At 42.7% G+C, this 23,699-nt stretch overlaps 1 protein-coding gene across 1 annotated transcript; it reads left to right on the forward strand.

Moving 5' to 3' along the window:
• Positions 1-776: 776 nt before the first annotated feature.
• On the forward strand, positions 777-22,234 carry LOC139265481 (alpha-2-HS-glycoprotein-like). The gene is made up of 7 exons (XM_070882504.1): positions 777-1,118; positions 2,868-2,975; positions 8,565-8,652; positions 14,345-14,511; positions 16,693-16,788; positions 20,342-20,419; positions 21,464-22,234. Exons 1-7 carry the CDS (start codon positions 915-917, stop codon positions 21,929-21,931), a joined length of 1,209 nt encoding a protein of 402 aa, XP_070738605.1. The 5' UTR covers positions 777-914; the 3' UTR covers positions 21,932-22,234.
• Positions 22,235-23,699: the final 1,465 nt, after the last annotated feature.

Consider the following 23,699-nt stretch of genomic DNA (forward strand, 5'->3'; position numbering starts at 1 on the left):
GGCAAGCTAACCTGTGCCATTTTCGGTTATACCTTAGCAGGTGCCTGAAGAGCAGCAATAGGTGAAGGCCTGGTGGAGGAACACCTAGTTATCCGTTAAGTAGAGAAATATTCTGTGGCATGGAGGGAACCTAAAGAGAAAATAATACTTTGCAGCATGAGGAGGGAAAGAAGAAAGGATTAAGCACGTAACTGGAGACTATCTAGTTTGGGGCACAGCCTCAAAATACGGGGGGAGCCAATTTAAAACTGAGTTGAGAAGGAATTTCTTCTCCCAGAGGGTTGTGAATCTGTGGAATTCTCTGCCCGAGGAAGCAGTTGAGGCTAGCTCATTGAATATAGTCAAATCACAGATAGATGGATTTTTAACCAATGAGGGAATTAAGGGTTACGGGGAGCGGGCGGGTAAGTGGAGCTGAGTCCACGGCCAGATCAGCCATGATCTTGTTGAATGGCGGAGCAGGCTCGAGGGGCTAGATGGCCTACTCCTGTTCCTAATTCTTATGTTCTTATGTTCTTATCTAAGAAAGCTATTTCTTCAATGTTCTAGATGCTTAGTTGAATTAATGAACTGCGTGGGCACTTGTTGCAGGATAGTAATTTTCCTATACTGAGAGTGACCTTCATTGTAACACTAGTTTGGACCCTAGTAAGACTGATCCTATCTTTAATTTCATAACGTCCTGCCTTTTTGCAGTTGTTTACTCTGGGTCTCGTGACATTTTCATTGATTTCTTCCCAACCCCAGAGCATTTAATACAGTCTGCCCTCCTGAACTTTCACTGCCAGTTCTGTCAGCTCTGTGACCAGTCACCTATGCTGCACTAGTCTGCAGTCCCAAAAGGACATTCAGTAAGCTTGGAGTTTTAAACTGTCTGAACTTATATTTTTTGCCCGTGCAGTTTCCCAAACAACATGAAGCTGTTGTTTGCATTAGTGATCTGTTTGGTGGTGTTTACATCTTGGGTTACATCATTAGACTCTTATGTAGCAGTGGCATGCAATGGGCAAGATGTTCTAGCAATAGCAGAACTGGCAGTTGATCATATCAATAAAGACCGAAAGCATGGATACAAGTTCAGCGTGGACAGAATAGAAAATGCCCAGGAAATGACGGAGGTATGTACACATAAATAACTGAGGGGTTTACTTCCCTGACTGCTGATGTTACAAATGCATGAATAGGAAGCTGTTTTATAGGACAGAAATGCTGGTTCTCTGACACACTGAGGTAGATTTTGCCCCTGAATGAAGTTCAGATCTGGGTCAAGGGGAGGGGGTGGGGGTGGAAGCTGGAGAGCCAGCAGCCCAGGTTGGTTTTGTGAAGCCCGAAGAAGCAATGCTGACCCTCCCAGCCCCACAGAAATAAAGTGAAACTTACCTGCTGGCTCCTCTTTGACCCAGCCATCAGCTAATATGAGGTGGAGCGTGCACAATGAATGCTTCACCCAATTAAGTCCAAAAATGGCATTGGGATCCCATTGACATAATAGAACCCCGAATTCAATATTTAAATCAGCTGTGTGCCCTCTGCAGGCAGTCGCATGTGCCACCTACTTGCAGGACCCCAGCAAGATGGAGACGGCCACAGCGATGGGGGGAACAGATCGATGAGTTCTTCCATGCCATTTCTGCTGGGCGGGATGCCTCAAAATTCGACCCGCTGTGTCATAGGAAGCAGGATTATGTCTGATTCCTCATGCAGTGAGTTACCCAACTCAGGAATAGTGTCAGGGAGAGGGAGACTCTAACTTTCAACCGCACTCATTAATCTGACGTGCGTGCAAAGGTGACAAAAAGTAATATTTAACTGAATTTAAAATTTCACTATAAGACTATCAGATTTTCAAAGTAGCCAGTGATGTATGGATGGTTGACTGATCCGGCAAATGTTAACAATGGTATTAAAACAGAAAGGAAGAGGAGGAAAAAGAATTTGCTGAGCTGGTGCAAAGCCGAACTAACTAGTGCATCAAGGAATGATTGATAGGACTTTAAAGGAGGTCATTGATTCCTTCCATGAAGAGTCCCATATAGTACCCTAGCCATATACCAACTTGATGGCCTGAATCCTCCTGTCTTCATTGCTATCCCTATATATTTGCCGCAATGCAATGATTCCTATGTCTCTTCTGTGCAAAAAAATCATGCTAAGACATTCCATAGATGGTTCAAGTAGTTAATTTGTCTATTCCATAAGTGTGTCCCTGCATCAATGTTTGCTTCCACTGCGGTTGCCCTTGTGATAGTGTCGGGTTTATGTTGTGTACTTTCTAATTTATTGCTTCTTTGAAGTGCCACCTCACTTGGAAAAGCAAGCATGGTAGCATGCTGTTACTGCTCAATGGAGACCTCATGACTCAACTGTGATCAATGCTTCATTTCTGCTGGAGGGTGAAATGGTCTCGCCACTACTGTAAGCAACTCAGCGTCTGCACGGGCTAGCTGCTACTGTTTCCCGCCTGCTTCTTCAGCAATCCTGGGAAGCAGTCAGCTCGGAAGGGCGGCCGGGTTCTCACCCATCTCTTGGACTTGCAGCATCCAGGGGTGAATAGTGCGAGCTTGACCCCTGCCATGACATATGAGTCACAGTGGGTGGCGCCCAGCCAGAAGCAAAAACAAACCAGCAACAGCGAGGGGCACTGTGTGAGACACTCATAAAATAATGTGATTTCAAATGGCTGCCTGCACTATAATATTATTAATGTTGGTGAACTAATTAAAAACTGTTAGCATGCAGCTCAATGCCCTGTGTGAGTACCTATGATTGCACAGAGAAAAACAATTCTCCTACAGCGATGATGCATTGTGAGAGAATCTTAACATTCTTATTTCCTGTTGAGTACTTATCAACCATTTTCTATCCAGGCAAGTGGGAAGACTGTCTATTTGGACATTGATGTTCGAGAGACAAAGTGCCACGTGTTGAGCCCTAAATTACTGAAGGACTGTGAAATCCGACCATTCAAGGAAACTGTGAGTATTCTTCGCTTAAACTTCTATAAATTCATTGAATTCTTACTTAAAATGGTATAACTATATTACTGTTACATTTTGTGGGTTGGATTGGGGAGCTGGTTATAAGAATGCGTGGCTCATGGATTTCACTTCACTGTGACCTGAACTACAGAAGCACCAAGTGTAAAATATCTGTTGGGAAAATCTATGTTAAAGTGGAGGAAAAAAATCATAGAATGCATTGACTCACATCGCTTTCATATACCTCAGCCTAAATTTCCTGATTGGTGTGCTATCCGATTTTAAAATAAATGTTTTAATGCTGGTGTTAAAATAATGCTAACCATAAAAATCAAGCTTGGGGGTGATTTTAACCCTACTCACTCAGCAGGAAACTGGCAAGTAGGCGGTTACCTCCCTGGCTCTTATCTGTCCAAAAGCCACTATGATTGCAACATTTGCAATTTTAACCAGCTCTCCTGAGCAGGCAGCAAGAACATACACCCGGAGCCAACAGGGTCCTTCTTTACTTATGCATGTTGCGGCCCAATGACATTAGTGAGACCCGACTGTGATTTTAACTCAGGTCTGAGAGGGGAATCCATCTGGAGTTAAAATCGGGGCACAAGTACAAGATTGGGAAAGCATTAGGAGTGTGTAAAAAACCTGTCGGATCGCCAACTTTTGCAAAACAGAATGGAGGCAGGGTAAGATTCAGGATAAGGTGCAGGGGTGGGGAAGGATGTTGGATTAAGTTCTTATTTTCTTGTTGACAAAAATTGATTGATAAAGTGAAGAACTAATGACTCCATCATTTTAATTTGTATTGTGGACCTTTCTGGATAACCTGGTCAGAAATTAGCTGGCTGGCAACACTTGCAAGGTATGGGAATGTAAAAGGAACACGAGAAAAATAAATGACAAAATGAGGATGGGAAAGAAAATCAAGTGATACTTTGCTCATGGGCAGTTGGTATAGAAACATAGAAAATAGGTGCAGGAGTAGGCCATTCGGCCCTTCGAGCCTGCACCACCATTCAATATGATCATGGCTGATCATTCAACTTCAGTATCCCATTCCTGCTTTCTCTCCATACCCCTTGATCCCTTTAGCCATAAGGGCCACATCTAACTCCCTCTTGAATAATCCAACGAACTGGACTCCACAACTTTCTGTGGTAGAGAATTCCATAGGGTCACAATTCTCTGGGTGAAAAAGTTTCTCCTCATCTCGGTCCTATATGGCTTACCCCTTATCCTTAGACTGTGACCCCTGGTTCTGGATTTCCCCAACATCGGGAACATTCTTCCTGCATCTAACCTGTCCAATCTCGTCAGAATTTTATATGTTTCCATGAGATTTCCTCTCATTCTTCTAAATTCTAGTGAAAATAAGCCTAGTCTATCCAGTCTTTCTTCAAATGTCAGTCCTGCCATCCTGGGAATCAGTCTGGTGAACCTTTGCTGCACTCCCTCAATAGCAAGAATGTCCTTCCTCAGATTAGGAGACCAAAATTGCACACAATACTCAAAGTGTGGTCTCACCAAGGCCCTGTACAAATGCAGCAAGACCTCCCTGCTCCTATATTTAAATCCTCTCGCTATGAAGGCCAACATGCCATTTGCTTTCTTAACCACCTGCTGTACCTGCATGCCAACTTTCAATGACTGATGTACCATGACACCCAGGTCTCGTTGCACCTCCCCTTTTACTAATCTGTCACCATTCAGATAATAATCTGCCTCCCTGTTTTTGACTTAACTTGTTGTACCTGAACTTCTAGTCTGGGCCAAATGTGGAGAGCAGGCAGATCACCCAAAAACAGCTAGAACCTGGTTCCATCGGGATTCTGCCCTGTTCCATACTGATTGCCATTTTCTAGTGGGATGGGGTAGAGGGCAGTTCCTCCATCTGCTGCCCTCCCCACTCAGCAAGGGGGAGTGTCTTGGGTATTCCCTGGGTACCCCAGGATTTCTGCCCTGTATGTTCTTAAAAGGCCACAGCACAAGTCTCACCAACTGAGAGATGATGTGAGTTATGTTAAAGAGGAGCAAAGGCCCCAAAACTTTAACAGGCAAAGATAGTCTTTGTTCTTCCAGGTCACGACTCCTTTAGGAGCTCGAGCTGATTTAAAGTAGGTTGTTTTTGTCTGAGGACCTCTGAAACACCCTTACAGGTCTCGGTGGTTCACCCCACTGATACAAGTAATCTTATCTCTGTGTTTTGAGTTTGGGTCTGTGCCTTGTGTATGGTGGACAAGAAATAATGAAGGCTTGTAATAAAGGAACGGAAATAATCATGGGCGATTTTAACCTTCATATTGATTAGACAAAGCAAATTGGCCAGGGTAGCCTTGAGGGAGAGTTCATAGAGTATATCCGGATAGTTTCCTTGAACAGTATGTTGGGGAACAAACCAGGGAGCAGGCTATCTTAGATCTGGTACTGTGTAATGAGAAAGGATTAATAAATGATCTCAGAGTAAAGGATCCTGTTGGAATGAGTGACCATAACATGGCTGAATTTCAAATTCAGTTGGAGGGTGAGAAAGTTGTTTCTCAAACCAGTGTCCTAAGCTTAAATAAAGGAGACTACAAAGGTATGAAGGCAGAGTTGGTTAAAGTGGACTGGGAAAATAGATTAAAGTATGGGACGGTTGATGAGGGGTGGCAGACATTTAAGGAGATATTTCATAACTCGCAACAAAAATATATCCCAATGAAAAGGAAAGACTTTAAGAGAAGGGACAACCATCCGTGACTAACTAAGGAAATAAGAGATGGTATCAAATTGAAGACAAGGGCATACAATGTGGCCAAGACTAGTGGGAGACCAGAGGATTGGGAAACTTTTAAAAGCCAGCAAAGAATGAAAAGAAAATGATAAAGAGAGGGAATATAGATTATGGTGACTGTTGTGCAACGGTCACCACACGTTAAAAAAATCCACGCACAGGCATCTTCCACCCTTCAAGATGTAGTTCGGGACCTAGAACATTAGGTCCTTCATTGAAGCAACTGAGAACTCATCCCTTTTTAGTGTGGAAGCAAGTCATCTTCGATACGAGGGACCGCCTAAGAAGGAGATTATGAAAGTAAACTAGAACGAAATATAAAAACAGATAGTAAGAGTTTCTATAGGTACATAAAACGGAAAAGAGTGGCTAAAGTAAATGTTGGTCCCCGAGTGGATGAGACTGAGGAATCACTAATGGGATACAGGGAAATGACAGAGACGTTGAACAAATATTTTGTATCGGTCTTCAATGTAGAAGACACTAAAAACATCCCAATAGTGGATAATCAAGGGGCTACAGGGAGGGAGGGAGGGATACAATCACTAATGTAGTACTTGGTAAAATAATGGGACTAAAGGTGGACAAGTCCCCTGGACCTGATGGCTTCCATCATAGGGTCTTAAAAGAAGTGGTTGCAGAGATAGTGGATGCATTGGTTGTAATCTACCAAAATAACCTGGATTCTGGGGCGGTCCCAGCAGATCGCAAATGTAACGCCCCTATTTAAAAAAGGAGGCAGATAAAAAGCAGTAAACTATAGACCAGTTAGTCTAACATCTGTCGTTGGGAAAATGCTGGAGTCCATTATTAAGGAAGCAGTAGTGGGACATTTGGAAAAGCATGATTCAATTAAGCAGAGTCAGCATGGTTTTATGAAAGGGAAATCATGTTTGACAAATTTGTTGGAGTTCTTTGAGGATGTAACGAGTAGGGTGGATAAGGGGGAACCAGTGGATGTGGTGTATTTGGATTTCCAGAAGGCATTCAATAAGATGCCACATAAAAGGGTACTGCACAAGATAAAAGTTCACGGGGTTGGGGGTAATATATTAGCACGGATAGAGGATTGGCTAACTAACAGAAAACAGAGAGTCGGGATAAATGGGTCATTTTCTGGTTGGCAAGCAGTGACGAATGGGGTGCCGTAGGGATCGGTGCTGGGTCCTCAACTATTTACAATCTATATTAATGACTTGGATGAAGGGATCGAGTGTAATGCAGCCAAGTTTGCTGATGATACAGAGAGGGATGGGAAAGCAAATTGTGAGGAGGACACACATAATCTGCAAAAGGATATAGACAGGCTAAATGAGTGGGCAAAAATTTGGCAGATGCAGTATAATGTGGGAGAATGTGAGGTTATCCACTTTGGCAGAAAAAATAGAAAGGCAAATTATAATTTAAATGGAGAAAAATTGCAAAGTGCTGCAGTACAGCGGGACCTGGGGGTCCTTGTGCATGAAACAGAAAAAGTTAGTATGCAGGTACAGCAAGTGATCAGGAAGGCAAATGGAATTTTGGCCTTTATTGCAAGGAGGATAGAGTATAAAAGCAGAGAAGTCCTGCTACAACTGTACAGGATATTGGTGAGGCCAAACCTAGAGTACTGCATACAGTTTTGGTCTCCGTATTTAAGGAAGGATATATTTGCATTGGAGGCTGTTCAGAGAAGGTTCACTAGGTTGATTCCAGAGATGAGGGGTTTGACTTATGAAGATAGGTTGAGTAGTTTGGGCCTATACACATTGGAATTCAGAAGAATGAGAGGTGATCTTATTAAAACATATAAGGTAATGAGGGGGCTCGACAAAGTGCATGTAGAGAGGATATTTCCACTCATAGGGGAATCAAAAACTAGGGGACATAGTCTCAGAATAAGAGGCCACCATTTAAAACTGAGTTGAGGAGGAATTTCCTCTCTTAGAGGGTTGTAAATCTATGGAATTCTCTGCCCCAGAGAGCTGTGGAGGCTGGGTCATTGCATATATTTAAGGCGGAGATAGAGAGATTTTTGAGCGATAAGGGAATAAAGGGTTATGGGGAGCAGACAGGGAAGTGGAGCTGAGTCCATGATCAGATCAGTCATGATCTTGTTAAATGGCGGAGCAGGCTTGAGGGCCAGGTGGCCTATTCCTGCTCCTATTTCTTATGTTCTTATGTTCTTATGAATGGGACACCTTGTTGTTCATATCTTTAAACAGACAAGTTTTGATATTGGCTGTTTAAGGGACAAAGTGTAATGACTCATGAAGAATATGGCTGAGTGTGGAGTTTGGGTGTGCAGTAAAATATGTTAGTTGATGAGACATTGTAAAAGGTTTATTGATCCAGTCTCAGTTACCACTCTGTGATCCACAGGAATCAATAAGCTATTATTGCTGATGTGGTGGCAATGCCAAAATGGTTTTGCCTGGTAGTTATCGGGCAGAAACATTGAAAAACAGAGCAATAGCTTTATATATCACTGGAAAGTCCAGGTACAAATTTCCTGCAGTCTAAAACACAGAGATTAATGTTTGCAACGATAGCGTACAACATTCTACATATTAATATTATATTCCTGTGTCCACTGTTACCACCTTTATTAACATAACAGATGTAGACATGCCATATGAACATGCTAAGTATTCATATGCTAATATCGCAAATAGTAATTTCTAGCCTTAGAATTTCTAGTATGACTCACATGCCCATTACCATATACATTCCCATTCGTATTTGAGATCCTAGTGTGATTCACCAAGTGACTTATACAATATATTCTAAACCAATTTAAAGTAAACAAAACAATTTTTGTCTCATTGTCTTAGAAAGTAGAAGGAGATTGTGAGGTAATCGTAGAGACCAAATCTGGAGCTCCGAGTCAAGTGATAGGCTACAAGTGTGAAATATCCCCAGGTATGTTCTTTTTTTGTTTAATTGACACATTACTGTACATTTCAGAGCTACATAGCAATAACAGAGCTGTGGATGTATGGTAAGTATGGGTTTGTTGTATTAGTGACAATTTACCGTTAGCATTTGCAACACAATAGCCTAGAAATTACTGTTGGTTCTGTTAACTGAATCTTACTCTGGGTTTTTTGATGATTGCAAAGAAAGCTGCTTAACACATGATTGTATCGATTTTAGTAGGTGTGTTAAAATGCACACTTTAATTCCTATGGGTTGAGCCCTCTAATGATATGGAAGAAGAAAAGATCCTGATAATCAGCTATAAACTGGAATTAGGAGCCATTTAAACAGCTGAGATAGTGTAGGGAAGGTCAGGGCAGCTGATAACTGAACAATATTACTGAGGAATGGAGTGCAGCAGAGTGAGGAAAACCAGGTTTATTGACCAGGAACTGGATGCAACTTCTGGAAGCAGCTAGAGAGAGGAAGGACACCATGGCCACTGCACTCGCCCAGGCACACCTGATGTAACAGGCTTGGGCAGTAGTGTTACAATCAATAAGTGCAGCGTCCACGATCTGCAAGACCTGGAAAGACATCAGGAAAAAGGGGTCTGACTATGAGGTAAGGCAACAATACTGTTCTACAGGACAAGAATTGCCTCAAATACACATGCAAGAAGGTTCTCTCTGCTAACCATTTGATTCTTTAATGTTGGAAGATGTTAATGTTCCTGCCATAATAGAGCCAAGGAAACCAAAGAATGCTTTGTTTAAATGAAGATACTTAGGATGTGTGTTGAAGTGCATTTGGCAATCTGTGTACACAGCAACAATTCTTAAGGGACTTCACAAAAGAAATATGCACCCTCAATATATAGCATGCAGAATACGCTTAAAGCTGTGAACTATACAACATTGTCATTTGCTCTATCAACTTTCAACACCTCTGAACTTCTTTGCTTTTAATTGGCAAGAATAGGCATGAAAAAGAGATAATCAAGGAACTGATTCCACCCTTGAAATCATTGCTTGAGAGTGCATTGAAGGGGTGGACAACAGTGTAGCTAGAGGCTTCCCTTGATTTCAGGGCCTGCGTCATAATGTTCATGTTATGTCATGTTATCCCGCTGACTGACTATTATCACAGACATATTCAATTGGAGGAGCATTACATCTGAAAGTATTGCTTAAAGATGATTGTTTGAGACAACTTTTTCACATCTTGTTCTCTTCTGCTTCCTTAGGCTGGAATATCAGGCTGCTGCCACTGTCAGTGTCTCTGAGCAAGCCAGCATCTCGTGTCACCATTACCACCTCTGCTAATCACCAGCACAGCTATGCACACTCTAGAGAATCCATATAGTGAGAGTGAGAGGTAATGCAGTTGAGTCACAGTGCTGGTGAGGATGAGCAAGTGATATTAACTGCTGAAAAGTAGCCTCCTACTGGATAAAGGACCAGCATAGTCTTGTCACTGCTACAGTGCCAAGGGATTTCAGACTTCATAGAGTCTGCTTAGAAAAGGAGATTGACATTTGGGAAGGAACAATATAAGTTATTTATGTTGATACAAAATGCACTATAAAAGTCTGGGCAGTTTATGGAGGGTTCTATTACCTAGATTTGCATACAACAGTTATCTACACTGCAATCTGTTAGGGAGCATATCACAATTCCTGCAGCAGAACCCTTAGTAGCTCATGTGATAGGCATAGTAGCAGCATCTCACATGAATCTCTCATAGCTGCTTTAAAAGCCTTGGGTTTCAATCTTAAAGGTCCTCTCTTGACCAGCTTCAATAGATTGCATAGAAGCAACTTTGAGACCGAGATTGACAGACCCCACAGCGGCCCAAAGTTCTGTTTTCAGACAGATCAGTGGACAGGCTGAGGGAGCGTCCAGCAGCAGGAGCATGCCTGGTGTAAGAGTGGATCAGGCAATACCACATCCAATCCATCAAGCATCCATGCACAAGTGACAGTAGGCGTGGCAGAAAGATAGCCATGAGAGCATTCAACACAGCTGATTTAAATGCAGGAGCAACACAATGCAAACCACAAGGAGATATAAGGCCTTCAGACTCTCACCCTGCAGCCAATCCATACACCTCCTCCTTCCACAGCGGAGAGTACTAGGCTAAGTGTTACACACCAGAAACAAACCACAAGCACAAAAGAGAAGCACTGTGGAAAATCATGTTAACAGCATTCACCGCACCACACAGTGGATTATACAGATATATTGCACTGATTTGAACATTATGCTAAGTACTTTGTTGTAATTGTTTAGAACAATGTATGAGCTCAGCAAAAGATGACATTAGATGGTATTTAAGAAACTGCACAGTTTGGAGAAGGTGATTTGGGTACAGTTACTTTGGTGTAGCTGTGGAAATCATTGCAACGCATTCTGTATTAATGCCTGGTGTACTAATAAGAACATAAGACCATAACAAATAGGAACAGCAGTAGGTCATACGGCCCCTCGAGCCTGCTTCGCCATTCAATAAGATCATGGCTGATCTAATCATGGACTCAACTCCACTTCCCCGCCCGCTCCCCATAACCCCTTATCCCCTTCTTGTTCAAGAAACTGTCTATTTCTTCCTTGCTGTACTGTTGGTTCACCAGCTACTTGTCATTTTTCGACTATTCTACTATAGCTTTGCTATCCAGTTCTTACATTTGCATGGCAGGATCGCTTTGCAGGAGGACATTATAAAACATGCAGAAAATGACAATTATTCATAAAACCCTGGGAGTTATAATGTAAGATACTCCCAGATCAATAAAGACTGAAGATCTGCTTTAATATACCAACGGTATATTCAATAATCACTTTGGTTGTAGCATGAACTTCATTGTACCTGTGCTCTGCTTCTGTCATGTTTGATGGATGGCTGTCAGGAGCCATGGCTGCAATGGAACAATCCTTCCGCTCTTTCTTCCCCCTCAAATAAGGTTGGCATAGATGATTCCATAAAATGAAGACATTATAGGAGTTGCTGGGGAAACGGGCATTTACATATTCATGATTCTGTGCTTGTGATAGCATATTGGCTGGTGATTGAAAGAATAAAATCCTTTTCAGTTCATAGATGACACAGCATTATATGTAGGGAGCCAAATGGCAACTTAGATTCAATTAATGATCCCTTTGAATACTGGGAAAACCGGTAAACCTGTACAATTGTGTTACTTTCTCATGTTGTTGCTGTCGGTCAGTGGCGGAAATGATGAGATTTGTCGGCCATGTTAAACAAAGCATTTGTGATCTCCTTGATAATATCTGTTAATACCAGACTAGCTAACACTCCAAACCACCCCATCCATAGTCGGCAAGGAGTCAGAAACATAACTATTGAGGGTCAAGGTGATTTTGACAGCATTTAGGAGTGCCATATGGATGCTTGTGCAGATTTGCCGGTTTTCCCAGTGTTTTTCCTGAAAGAGATGGCACAGATCTATCACGGTCTCCTTGTTAAACCTCAGCCACCTTAGGTATATATCTTCAGTCATTTCCAGCTATCTGTGCTTGGAATGGTTGACCTATCTGGGAGGACCCAGCCGTATGCTTAGTGTACCACCTGACCTGGTAGGCAGCCCTTTTGTGCTTTTTGTTGGTCCTCCTCTGCCAATTCCAGTGCTAATAGAGTAGTGAAATAAGCTTAAAATGAGAAATGGGAACATCTTACTTAACAGCACTGTGGGTGCACCTTTACATAGAAACATAGAAAATAGGTGCAGGAGTAGGCCATTCGGCCCTTCTAGCCTGCACCGCCATTCAATGAGTTCATGGCTGAACATGAAACTTCAGTACCCCCTTCCTGCTTTCTCGCCATAACCCTTGATCCCCCGAGTAGTAAGGACTTCATCTAACTCCCTTTTGAATATATTTAGAGAATTGGCCTCAACTACTTTCTGTGGTAGAGAATTCCACAGGTTCACCACTCTCTGGGTGAAGAAGTTTCTCCTCATCTCGGTCCTAAATGGCTTACCCCTTATCCTCAGACTGTGACCCCTGGTTCTGGACTTCCCCAACATTGGGAACATTCTTCCTGCATCTAACCTGTCTAAACCCATCAGAATTTTAAACATTTCCATGAGGTCCCCTCTCATTCTTCTGAACTCCAGTGAATACAAGCCCAGTTGATCCAGTCTTTCTTGATAGGTCAGTCCCACCATCCCGGGAATCAGTCTGGTGAATCTTCGCTGCACTCCCTCAATAGCAAGAATGTCCTTCCTCAAGTTAGGAGACCAAAACTGTACACACAAAGAGCAGCGATTTAAGAAGGCATTTCACCACCACCTTCTCGAGGGCAACTAGGGATGGGCAATAACTGTTGGCCTTGCTAACGACACCCATTTCTCTTGAATGAATAAATGATTTGCCCCTGTTCAAGGTTCTCTGTCTTAATTACTATCCAATGGCTCTGTTGGAATGTGCACTTATATGGATAGGATTGGGTTTCACTGTTCTGTCTCCCATGAACAAATGAACAAATGAACTGTCCATACTCACTGTCCAGGCTCACACAGGAATGTTGGTAATGTGACACTCTTTTAATTTCCCTGTAACCCTGATCTCCCAAGCACTTTTTCAAGAATTCTGCCAGAAATATGTTAAATCTCTTGGAGCTATGAGCTGTGAATCAACAACTTGTATTTATATAGTGCCTTTAACGTAGTAAAACATCTCAAGGTGCTTCACAGGGTTGTTATAAGGCAAAAGAAAAATTGACACTGAGCCACATGAGGAGATATTTGGACAGGTGACCAAAATATTGGTCAAAGAATCACCAGATAATCTAAGCTATCTTCTCTTCCAATCGACCCATAATCAAAACCCAAGCCTGCTAATAAAAATGTGGTAAATATGTGATGGACTTTTGCCTTCACCATCATGGCGGTAACCTGGAAGGACAGATCACACGGCCTTTATGGACTCTATAAATAGCCTGTAGCTACTACACATTGCTTGTGGACTTTTGCTGATTGTCAATGACTGCCCCAAATCACAGTGTGCTTTTGAAATTGTTCAGGACAAAGGTGGTTTCTGAAGGTGAATGGATCTGAAATTATTTAATGAAAATAACTGAGCAAATACCTCTCGATAACAGATGCACAAGAAGCTAGTCATGGAGCAACAACTCTGAAAAGTTGATGTTTGATAAAATGTCAATGAAAGAATCCAAATCTAATACACTCGAAAAATTGTTTAAACAGAGATTACTGATGGAAATACTGGGGAAGTAGCTATATTAAGTTAATGAAACATGAGAAAATGGTTTCTTTAAAAAAAAATACCTCAATAGTAATTATACTGTCCAGTGTGGTTTAGGATACGGGTCAATTGGGCGCAGTTAGGGTTATGGAAAGTGAATTGGCACAGCATGATACACTGGAACAGAACCTGCAACTTTCCACACTTTTGCGGACAATGTTTTTTTTTTTGCAGTTTTACATCGAATCAGTGAAAATGCCAGTTCTAAAAAGATGCGAGGGACAATAAATCCCTTGCTCCACAAACTATTTGCCTTGGTCAGGGTTTTAAATGTGAAGAATGAGCATTTGGAAGAGATAGTGAATGGTCACAAAATATAACTGTAGTGTTGCATTCATCAGCGTCTCTCATAGAGACGGAAAAATTGGGGAATTATTTTTTTAATAACTGTATCTTGTAATATTTTGCAGATTCAGCTGAAGATGTTTCTGAAAAATGTCTTGACTGTCCACATCTAATATTTACAAATGCCACAGAAGCTGAACATGCTGCAACAGTCTCACTTAATAAATTCAATGAATTGCACAACCATACACACACTTTTAAACTTCAAAAAATAACACGAGCTTCCACAAAGGTTAGTCAGAAGAGATTTTTTTTAAATTTTCTATAATTTTCCATCTCCTGGTCTTCACACTTTTAATGCTGAGAAGATAAGTGCAAGGCCTACTATTAGATCAATGCCAATGTCTCAGTTAGCCAGCCACAAGGAGGTACAGCTGCCACTGAAATATCCTCATCATTCCAATCACTTTTAACGTCTATAAGGAAACACCACGGTCTGGCACAGTTTAACCAGGAACTAAGTAGAATGGAGACCGTATCCATCGCACACCAAGGCACTCAGCTCCAATGTCCTTAGTCTCTCAGTACTCTTGTGAAATGCAACATTCCTCACATGTGAGGGCAGGTGGACAGGTGACCTGTTGCCACATGCTTATCAATGCTCACCTTTAAACAGCAACATGGGGATGTACAGGATTGGCACCTGATGATTTTCCAGTTGTTTCTCGTTTGCTAACTTCACTCCAGGAATTAACAATAAGATTGAAACACTGAGATGTCAGAACATACTTTGGTGCAGCTCGAACCCGCGAGGCTTTGGACCACTCTATTCCATCTCCCTGTGTAAATATATAAAGGGAGCTTTATAGTCACCGTAAAGGAAATGGCATCAAATTAGTGTTTAGCAGAAGCAGCAGTACTATTAATATTTAACAGAGTTAAAGTTTTCTTTGTAATAAAACCTGCGATTTTAAATCTTTTCAGAGAATTTTGATGGGCTCTCTTGGAGAATAAATGCATCACCTGGTGCAGTCATGCAGTAGATTTTTAACTTACAGCCCAGGCATAAAACTGGCGTTGCATATCAATGGAAATGAAAATTGGATGGTTTCTATAATGGGCGGCCAATCCTCAACGGCAGTTTTACATTCAGGCAGCAAATTGAAAATCTAGCACCTGCAGTCTAGGCAGGTCCCAACTTTGCCCCAAACATCATCATCATAGGCAGTCCCTCGGAATCGAGGAAGACTTGCTTCCACTCTTAAAAATAAGTCCTTAGGTGGCTGAACAGTCCAATACGAGAACCACAGTCTCTGTCACAGGTGGGACAAATAATCGTTGAGAGAAGGGGTGGGTGGGACTGGTTTGCTGCACGCTCCTTCCGCTGCCTGCGCTTGATTTCTGCATGCTCTCGGCGATGAGACTCAAGGTGCTCAGCACCCTCCCGGATGCACTTCCTCCACTTAGGGCGGTCTATGGGCCAGGGACTCCCAGGTGTCGGTGGAGATGTTGCACTTTATCAGGGAGGTTTTGAGGGTGTCCTTGTAACGTTTCCTCTGCCCACCTTTGGCACGTTTGCCGTGAAGGAGCTCCGAGTAGAGCGCTTGCTTTGGGGGTCTCTGGCATGCGAACAATGTGGCCTATCTGGTCGTGGCATTATCTGAAACAGGGACATTTTAATTGCCCTTAGCTCTCCAGACTAAGAGAAAAATAAAATCAGCTAAGGCTTCCGTTACAGATTGCTATTCAGTGATTCCTGCTGGAAAGTGCATAAGTGTGGACCAGGCTCAGCTCTGCTGCTCTCCCACCATGATTTTAAATAGCTTGCCACGTGCTGAGGAACAGGATGGATGCAGGTAATCATGGAACCACACCCCAGAATGAGTCAGTGCCTTCAGAAGAGGAGACATTTAAAAAAAAAAAAATTTTTTGTTGTTGGGGTGGAGTAGTCAGAACACTATCCATTTTATTGTGGGAAATGTCTCTGAATTCACCCCCGATTGATGTAAGGAACCTATATGAAATGGAGTTGGTGACTCAAGCCATTTCCTAGTGAGTTCACAGCATAAAGCTTCCCTGTATCCTTAATTCAGCATTAACTGACAATGATTTGGGAATGTCATTCACAGAAATTTCTGATGTGGGAAATGGAAATATCAGAATGGTGCCTGTTGTTTCGTTTTGGGCATGATTGCTATTAGTTTAATACATTTTCACAGCTTCACCAATGCACCCTGCTGCTAGCTTATGGAGTTCACCAATCTGGCATAAATTTCACAATCTCACCAATGTATCATACTGCTCCTTCGCAGGCCAGGTGCACAAAAAATCCTGGTTTGCTTTCAGGTGGTCCTGGCAAAACGTGCATTTTTTTTGCAGCAATGACTGCAAAATTAGGATTTGCAATTGCAATCAAAGCAATAAATGAGCCACATGGGTATTGACTATGAACATTATTGTAATTATGTTTCAGGGGCCTGGGACTCCGGTGTCGGTGGAATACATCATCCAGGAGACACCATGTATCAAAGGCCAGGCTGCGTGTATTCTCATTGCCCTTCTATCTCCTGTGAGTACATTGCATTCGAAATAGATAAATAATGCAGACTGAGTTACAGAATATAATCAAATCAAAACATTTAGGTGATTTATAAATAGCATCATAGATATCTAGTTATAGATTGCAAAATAGTGGAGAGGTTCTGTTGATTTATTTGCTGAATTATGGGTACTTGGGAATGAATAAAATACTTCAGTGTAACAAAGGAGTTCAGATGATGAGTGTAGCCCAATCAAGTGGTTTAAATGGTTTACATAGAGAATAATTGAATCCCGAGTGTATTACAGGCACTGAGGGCCCAATTTCCCCCAAAGCTGTTTTTTTGGCGTACTTGAAGAGTTCCGTCCGTTTTTTTGGGGCCCAAGTACGCCTCAAAAAAAATCATCCAAGTTTCCCCATTTGGTTTTGGTGCCGCCTAGCCTGTCGTTTAATTTTGGGGGTGGAGCCTAAGATCTGCGCCAAAAAGATCAGGTTGCCACGGTAACCAGGGACACACTGCGGGCTGAGGCTGGAAAGTGGCACATACAACAGCCAGCTCACGGCAACCTGCACATTGCAACTTACCACCATTAAATTATTAAAGTGTTCATGACAAAAGTCTATCTCCCCCTCCGGATCCCCCCCCCACCCCCGCCGATGCTGGTCCCGATCCCGGCTCCTATCCCAGGCTGAACGGCCTCCTCCCTCCCAATACCCGCCCCTAACTATGCCCGAAAGGCTTCCCCCCCCGCTCTCTCCCACTCTCTCTTCCCCCATCTGCTGCTACTGTCCGGGCCCTGGAAGCCCGTCTGCTGTGCTGATTTATTTACCTGCACCGACTTTCTTAACTCCCCAGAAGCCACTTACGCCATCCTAAGAAAAATTGGAGTAAATCGGAGCTGGCCAAATTGCTTCAATGGCCAGAATTGGCGTGGTTGGCAGGTTACGCCCCTAATGACACAAAAAAAAAATGAACCTAAAAAAATCATAACTAACTGAGTTACGCTGGCGCACAATCTTTGGGGAAACTTTGATTTTTTAATTTTAGGCCAAAAAAAGTGGTGCGCGTCAAAAAAACAGCGCAAATCACTGGGGAAAATTGAGCCCATAATCTGTGTGTGTTTTTGTTTGCAAGGAGCTTCGGGAAGTGTGGTGTTGGAAGCTGTACTAGGCAGGGCTGAAGCTCTGCAAGCCATACCGTGAAGTTGCCAATGAGTTTTATGTCAGTATTTGTCACCATATCTCAATGTCATGATAGTTGCTAAATGTCTATCAGATCCTTGTAGGACATGTTTAATTTATACCGGTGTGCTGATCATTGCCAACAGGCTGAGCTGATCTCAGTGTTGTTGGGTTAAATGTTAACTGGTGTGAATGCTACCTGCTGATTGATGTTAGTTGATGTATCTCAGTTGAATAAGCCAGGTTATTCTGGCCACCGACACTGAGTTCATTCATGGAACACCATCACCATGCATGCCCTGGCACATGTTTCTTACATTATATGGCTGTTATCTTGTGTTACTGATGTATCACTTGTCAGCCCAAGGAATCAGACCTATGCTGGTAGGCAGGTGTAACCAGCAGCATTTATTCATATCATGGGCACTGTGCTGAACCCTCATGACACCATGGAGCTGACACATTTTGGCACTGCCTTGGATATGTCTTCGTGAAGGAGACACAATTCGGAATAGTTTTGATTTGGCCACTCTCATCGGTGAGTTTTATACCTCATTTTAACCAATATGATATGAAAATCCTGTTATTAAACTTAAAAATAGAACTAGGCCATTTAGGAGAGAAAACATTTTTTCACACAAAGGGTAGTAGAAAGCTGGAACTCGCTCCCAAAAGACCGGATGCTAAGTCAATTGAAATTTTTAAGACTGAGATTGGGAGGGGATGAAATTGTCCATCGCCCGAAACGAGTTGCACCTCCTGTTTTTGAAGTGTTCTGGCCACCCCAATGCATCGGGCAGCCAAACCGGAGAAATTCATCAGTTCGTGCTTTTTTTTTTGAGCGGGCCGGAAGTGGTCTCATCATTGGGGCGGAAGTGACCTCATCATTGGGGCGGAAGTGACCTCATCATTGGGGCGGAAGTGGCCTCATCATTGGGGCGGACGTGACCTCATCATTGGGGCGGAAGTGACCTCATCATTGGGGCGGAAGTGGCCTCATCATTGGGGCGGAAGTGGCCTCATCATTGGGGCGGAAGTGACCTCATCATTGGGGCGGAAGTGGCCTCATCATTGGGGCGGAAGTGGGGATGGGTCGTAGTGGCCCGTCACCAGCAGAGCAGAAGTCGGAGGGTTGGAGTAGCTGATGATCGAAGTCATCAGCGTGTCATAACGTCCCTCCCTATCAGTTAAAGGGGAGGGCCGCTGCAAACTCTGCAGCCATTTTAGTGGCACCCGCTGGGCCATCACGCTGTTGGTGGCCCGGTCGAACCCGCAGCCATAATTGTCGGCCCGACCTAGCAGTCGGCCGACAAAATAAAATAACATGGCATTGCCGGTAGCGCCACCTCTCCTGGAAGGGCGGCCGTGCCATCAAGCCACAGAGAGTGTACCGACAGCAAAAGCTCTTGAGGGCAGCAACCGACAGCAGGGCCGCTCCCGTGCGGCACTTCTGGGAAAGGGGCAATTTCCTGCAGGGCAATTTCAGGAAGAGGTCGATGCCGGTCGTTAAGGGGTCGCTGTGTGCATGCCGCGGTGGAAAAATGGGCGGAGCTATCCCCTACACCGCTCCAAACCTGAGGTAGGAGCAATTTTTAAAATGGTGCCCCACGCAGAGACTCGGCGGCAAGTCCACACACATAGAAAGGGGCAATTTATGCCCTGTTTACTTTTGTTATGTAAGGTTATCAAGAGATATTGAAGGACAGGCAAATGGAATAAAGGTACAGATCAGCCATGGCCAATTGAATGGGCTTGAGGGGATGAATGGCCTATTCCTGATCCTATGTTTCTATATTCCTATATATTCCAAAGGCAATGAACTCTAAGTTTAGCGGAAACTTACACTTGATTAGATAGATAGATAGATCGACAACAGCTACAAGCACTGGGACTGAGCACTGAGGTAGTTTCTGAATCTAAATGGATCCAAATATGGTTGATCCAGAAATGTGGACTACTTGCAAATTCCCTTGTAAAGATTATTTCAGATTTGGATGATACAAGTGTCCTTTTGAGGTAAGGTTTCAGGTTTTCTGTAATCACTTCAGAAAACATTGCAAGTGCTTCACAATGGTTTAGATTGTGAAATTGGAAAAATTGTAGTTTAGAATCAGCACAGTAATGTCATGATTGCATGGTCCCAGTGGGGAGAATTCAAAAGGAGCGAGGGTCAGAGGCATGATTAAAACATTATTGTCAGCCATTTAGTCCAACCCATGCTCCCTGCAAAAATAGTTCCCCACTGGCAGTATGGGGCATGGAATTACCCCATAGATTTCAACATTCAATTCGTCTCTTATCTCTGCTCAGTCCTGATAAAAGAAGGCAGGCATAATGCGCAGAATGTTAAACAATTTAACACCATCAAATATATTTACTCCTGTGTTTTATCTTATTGTAGGATCTTGGATTCTGTACAGCCACTGTCACTCCTGATGGAGAGAAAGTTGCTATGGATTGTGAGATCGACAGCACAAAGGTAATGCCTTAGTCTTCAATCTAAAACATTTGTTACAAATATAGACCAATATTAATACCGGACTATAGCTACAGATCAACACTTAAACGCACACTGCATCATCTTCAGCAGGTATTCCATTAATGAGGCTTGCTACCTGCTTAACATTATTCATAAAGCACAACTAATTGAGGAGAGATTTGGATTATTTCTACTGTAGTGAAGGCTATGGAAATGTTTCATTATGAAGGGTTTTTGTAGAATGAACGGGGAAAGACTATTTTGCCCCTGCAAAATCATTAATAGTCCTTGGAGGGGCACAGTACAGCTTCACCAGAATGAGAAACCAAGGCTTAAAACGTTAAATTATGAGGTCAGGTTACATAAACCTGTCTTACATTCTGTTGAGTTTAGTAGGTTGATGGGTAATCTAATTGAGGTGTTTAAAATGATAAAGAATTTGATAGGGTTGATACAGAGAAGCTATTTCCTCTGGTGGGGGAATTCAAAACAAGGCATTTGGTTGGAGCAGGCTACCATGTCAGTCAGTCCAGTTGTCTTCACAATTGGAGATGTGTGGAAGCATTTTTGGTTGTTTGGCCAAGAAGATGCAGAGCAGTATAACTCAAATCCCCCACCCAGCTGTACAGAGGGTACAGGGAAGAGTAAAGCACATGGGAGCTGATTCCATAATCTGTACAATGCTGGCCAATATTCCACTCAATATATACACTAGTATCACTACATTTTTATTAAACTGACATTAAAATAATGCAAAGTGGAGGCCAGTCCTTTCCAAAAATGAATCTTGCACAACACATTGCTTGTGATACTGTTCCAATACAAGAAAGAACAGACTTATATTTTATGGACATATGTCATATATATTGAAGTATCTCTTAAATTAATGTTGATAAAAAAAATCAGGTCAGTCTTTCAAAAGCAGAAAAGAGAAAAGTTTCTTTGTTCCTAAATCTGCAATTGCATGAAAAAGAATGTATTGTCACAATTTAGCAATGAAATAATTTAAAGCTACAATATAACCCAAACATTATGACGTTGCAGAAAGCAAAGGATTATAAAGTTGCTCTAATTGCACCAGAAGGGGAAGGTGGCGTTTCTCCGGCACCGGAAGGGGAGGCTGGTGCTTCTCCGGCACCGGAAGTGGAAGCTGGTGCTTCTCCGGCACCGGAAGGGGAGGCTGGTGCTTCTCCGGCACCGGAAGTGGAAGCTGGTGCTTCTCCGGCACCGGAAGTGGAAGCTGGTGCTTCTCCGGCACCGGAAGGGGACGGCGGTGCTGCCTCAATAGAACCCTATATAATGACTCCTGCAGCGCAAGAAATTGAGCCTGTTACTCCAGCAATAGAAAAATCTGTCATCACTCCTAAACGCAAACGATCAGTGCCTAAGGAGTCCTCAGAATCCTCTGAAGAACATATTGCCAGCGACGGGAGAACAACTATCCATTTCCCTGACCTACCTGCAGATCAGACAACCTGCCCAGGAAAACACAAGTATCCCGAGGATCAGTGAACAGATTTAACCCTCTTCTTTCTTTCCAAACATAAGGCAAAACCATTCTTCACAACAATGGTGCAATATTTCATTGCTAGTTAACCACATCAGAATCAGGAAATTATAATGCAAAATTTCCATTATACACTACCTTATGGAGATTTACAGTAATAAAATGTAATCATAAATATACATGGGAATTGCACAATTGTAATGTAGCAGCAATTTGTCAGAAGAAGACCTAGCCAGTTGGATTTTGCAGATCTTGAACTGTTGTATGTGTGGCACTGTTACTCTGTATGTGAAATAAAATGTGTTTGAAATGAGCATACTCAAGGTGGAAATGTTCTTTTATACAGTGTAGCTAAACATAGACCTCACTATTGTGAAAAATATGTATAAAAAAAGAAAGGCATGCATTTATACAGCGCCTTTCATAACCTCAGGATGCCCCAAAGCCCTTTACAGCCAATGAAGTACTTTAGAAGTAGAGTCACTGAAGGGAAAAATACAGGAAATGAGGCAACCAATTTGCGCACTGCAAGATCTCACAAACAGCAATGTGATAATAGCCAGATAATCTGTTTTTTAGTGAGGATGGTTGATGGATAAATATTGGCCAGGACACCAGGGAGAACTCCCCTACTCTTCTTCAAAGTAGTGCCTGGGGATCTTCTATGCCCACCAGAGAGGGCAGACGGGTCCCTCTCAGATGTCTTATCTGACTACAGCACTCCTTCAGTACTGGACTGAAATGTCAGCCTAGATTATGTGCTGAAGTTTTTAGAGTGGGACTTGAACCTACATCTTTCTGATTAAGAGATGAAAGTGCAACCACTGAGCCACAGCTAACATCTATCATAGGCAGGTGCCAATAACCATGTGCATCAACTTATTACAGAATTTACAAAATTACCAATCATCATTATATTGGTCCGTAATTTGTGGCAGCAACAAAGGCGTTCACCACTGGCCCCGAAGTAAGCTTCGCACAAAGGTCTCATGATCTCTGTGGTGAGAATTTCATGTTTTCCAACACGTAATTGAAATCAACGTAAGTTAATGGGGATTCCCAGCGAAGAGCGGCTGTGACATCAACTTAGCAGCCAATCAAAACACAATATTTTCACAGACAGTGAAGCAGGAAGTTGGTAAGCTCCTTTGATTCTAACTTTTTAAATATGTTAGAGAGAGCAAAACAAAAACTGGGGCTCCCACACGAGGCAAAAGCAAACCTGCCCATGGAGGGACAGTGAATGACTGAGCACAACTTCAGGATTTCCGCATTAGGCTGCAAATGCGCTAAATCCTGAAATTGCGGTCAGATCCAAAGGCGAAATGATGGCGAATGTTGTCAGTTCACCATCAGGAATGTAAATTCTGAGCCAATACGCTTCGTTATCCTTATAATAAGAGTGGATGTGTTGCAGATAGCTCTATAAGCGAGAGCATTATCGAGAAGCAAATGGATTTCCTTTTTATCCATGCATAATATCCAGAATCAAAATATTAGATGGATTTGTGGCAAAAAGAGGATCCAGTTGCATATGGGGAGGGCTCTGCTGTACATTAACCTGTTGTTAGCCTCACATGGAGAATGTCCCTTCGCCAAAGCCCCTTACATGAGATACTTGATTAAATAAACAAAGCATGCAGCATTAGACTTAGACGTAGAGACGACCAAGATGACTGGCACATCACAAGATATTGTTGCTTGGTCCTTCCACAATGCTGTCGGCAGGTGTCTATGAAATAGCTGTTGAGGACAGTCTGAGATGTGACAGCT

Source organism: Pristiophorus japonicus, chromosome 6 (assembly GCF_044704955.1).
Source record: "Pristiophorus japonicus isolate sPriJap1 chromosome 6, sPriJap1.hap1, whole genome shotgun sequence".
NCBI classification, from domain to species: domain Eukaryota; kingdom Metazoa; phylum Chordata; class Chondrichthyes; family Pristiophoridae; genus Pristiophorus; species Pristiophorus japonicus.

Bases quoted from the DNA above. Each gene is read 5' to 3' on its own strand.
- LOC139265481 (XM_070882504.1), top strand. From the start codon at position 915: ATGAAGCTGTTGTTTGCATTAGTGATCTGTTTGGTGGTGTTTACATCT. The intron at 1,119-2,867 runs GTATGTACACAT...TTTTCTATCCAG, and splicing joins ATGCCCAGGAAATGACGGAG to GCAAGTGGGAAGACTGTCTA. The intron at 16,789-20,341 runs GTGAGTACATTG...ATCTTATTGTAG, and splicing joins TCATTGCCCTTCTATCTCCT to GATCTTGGATTCTGTACAGC.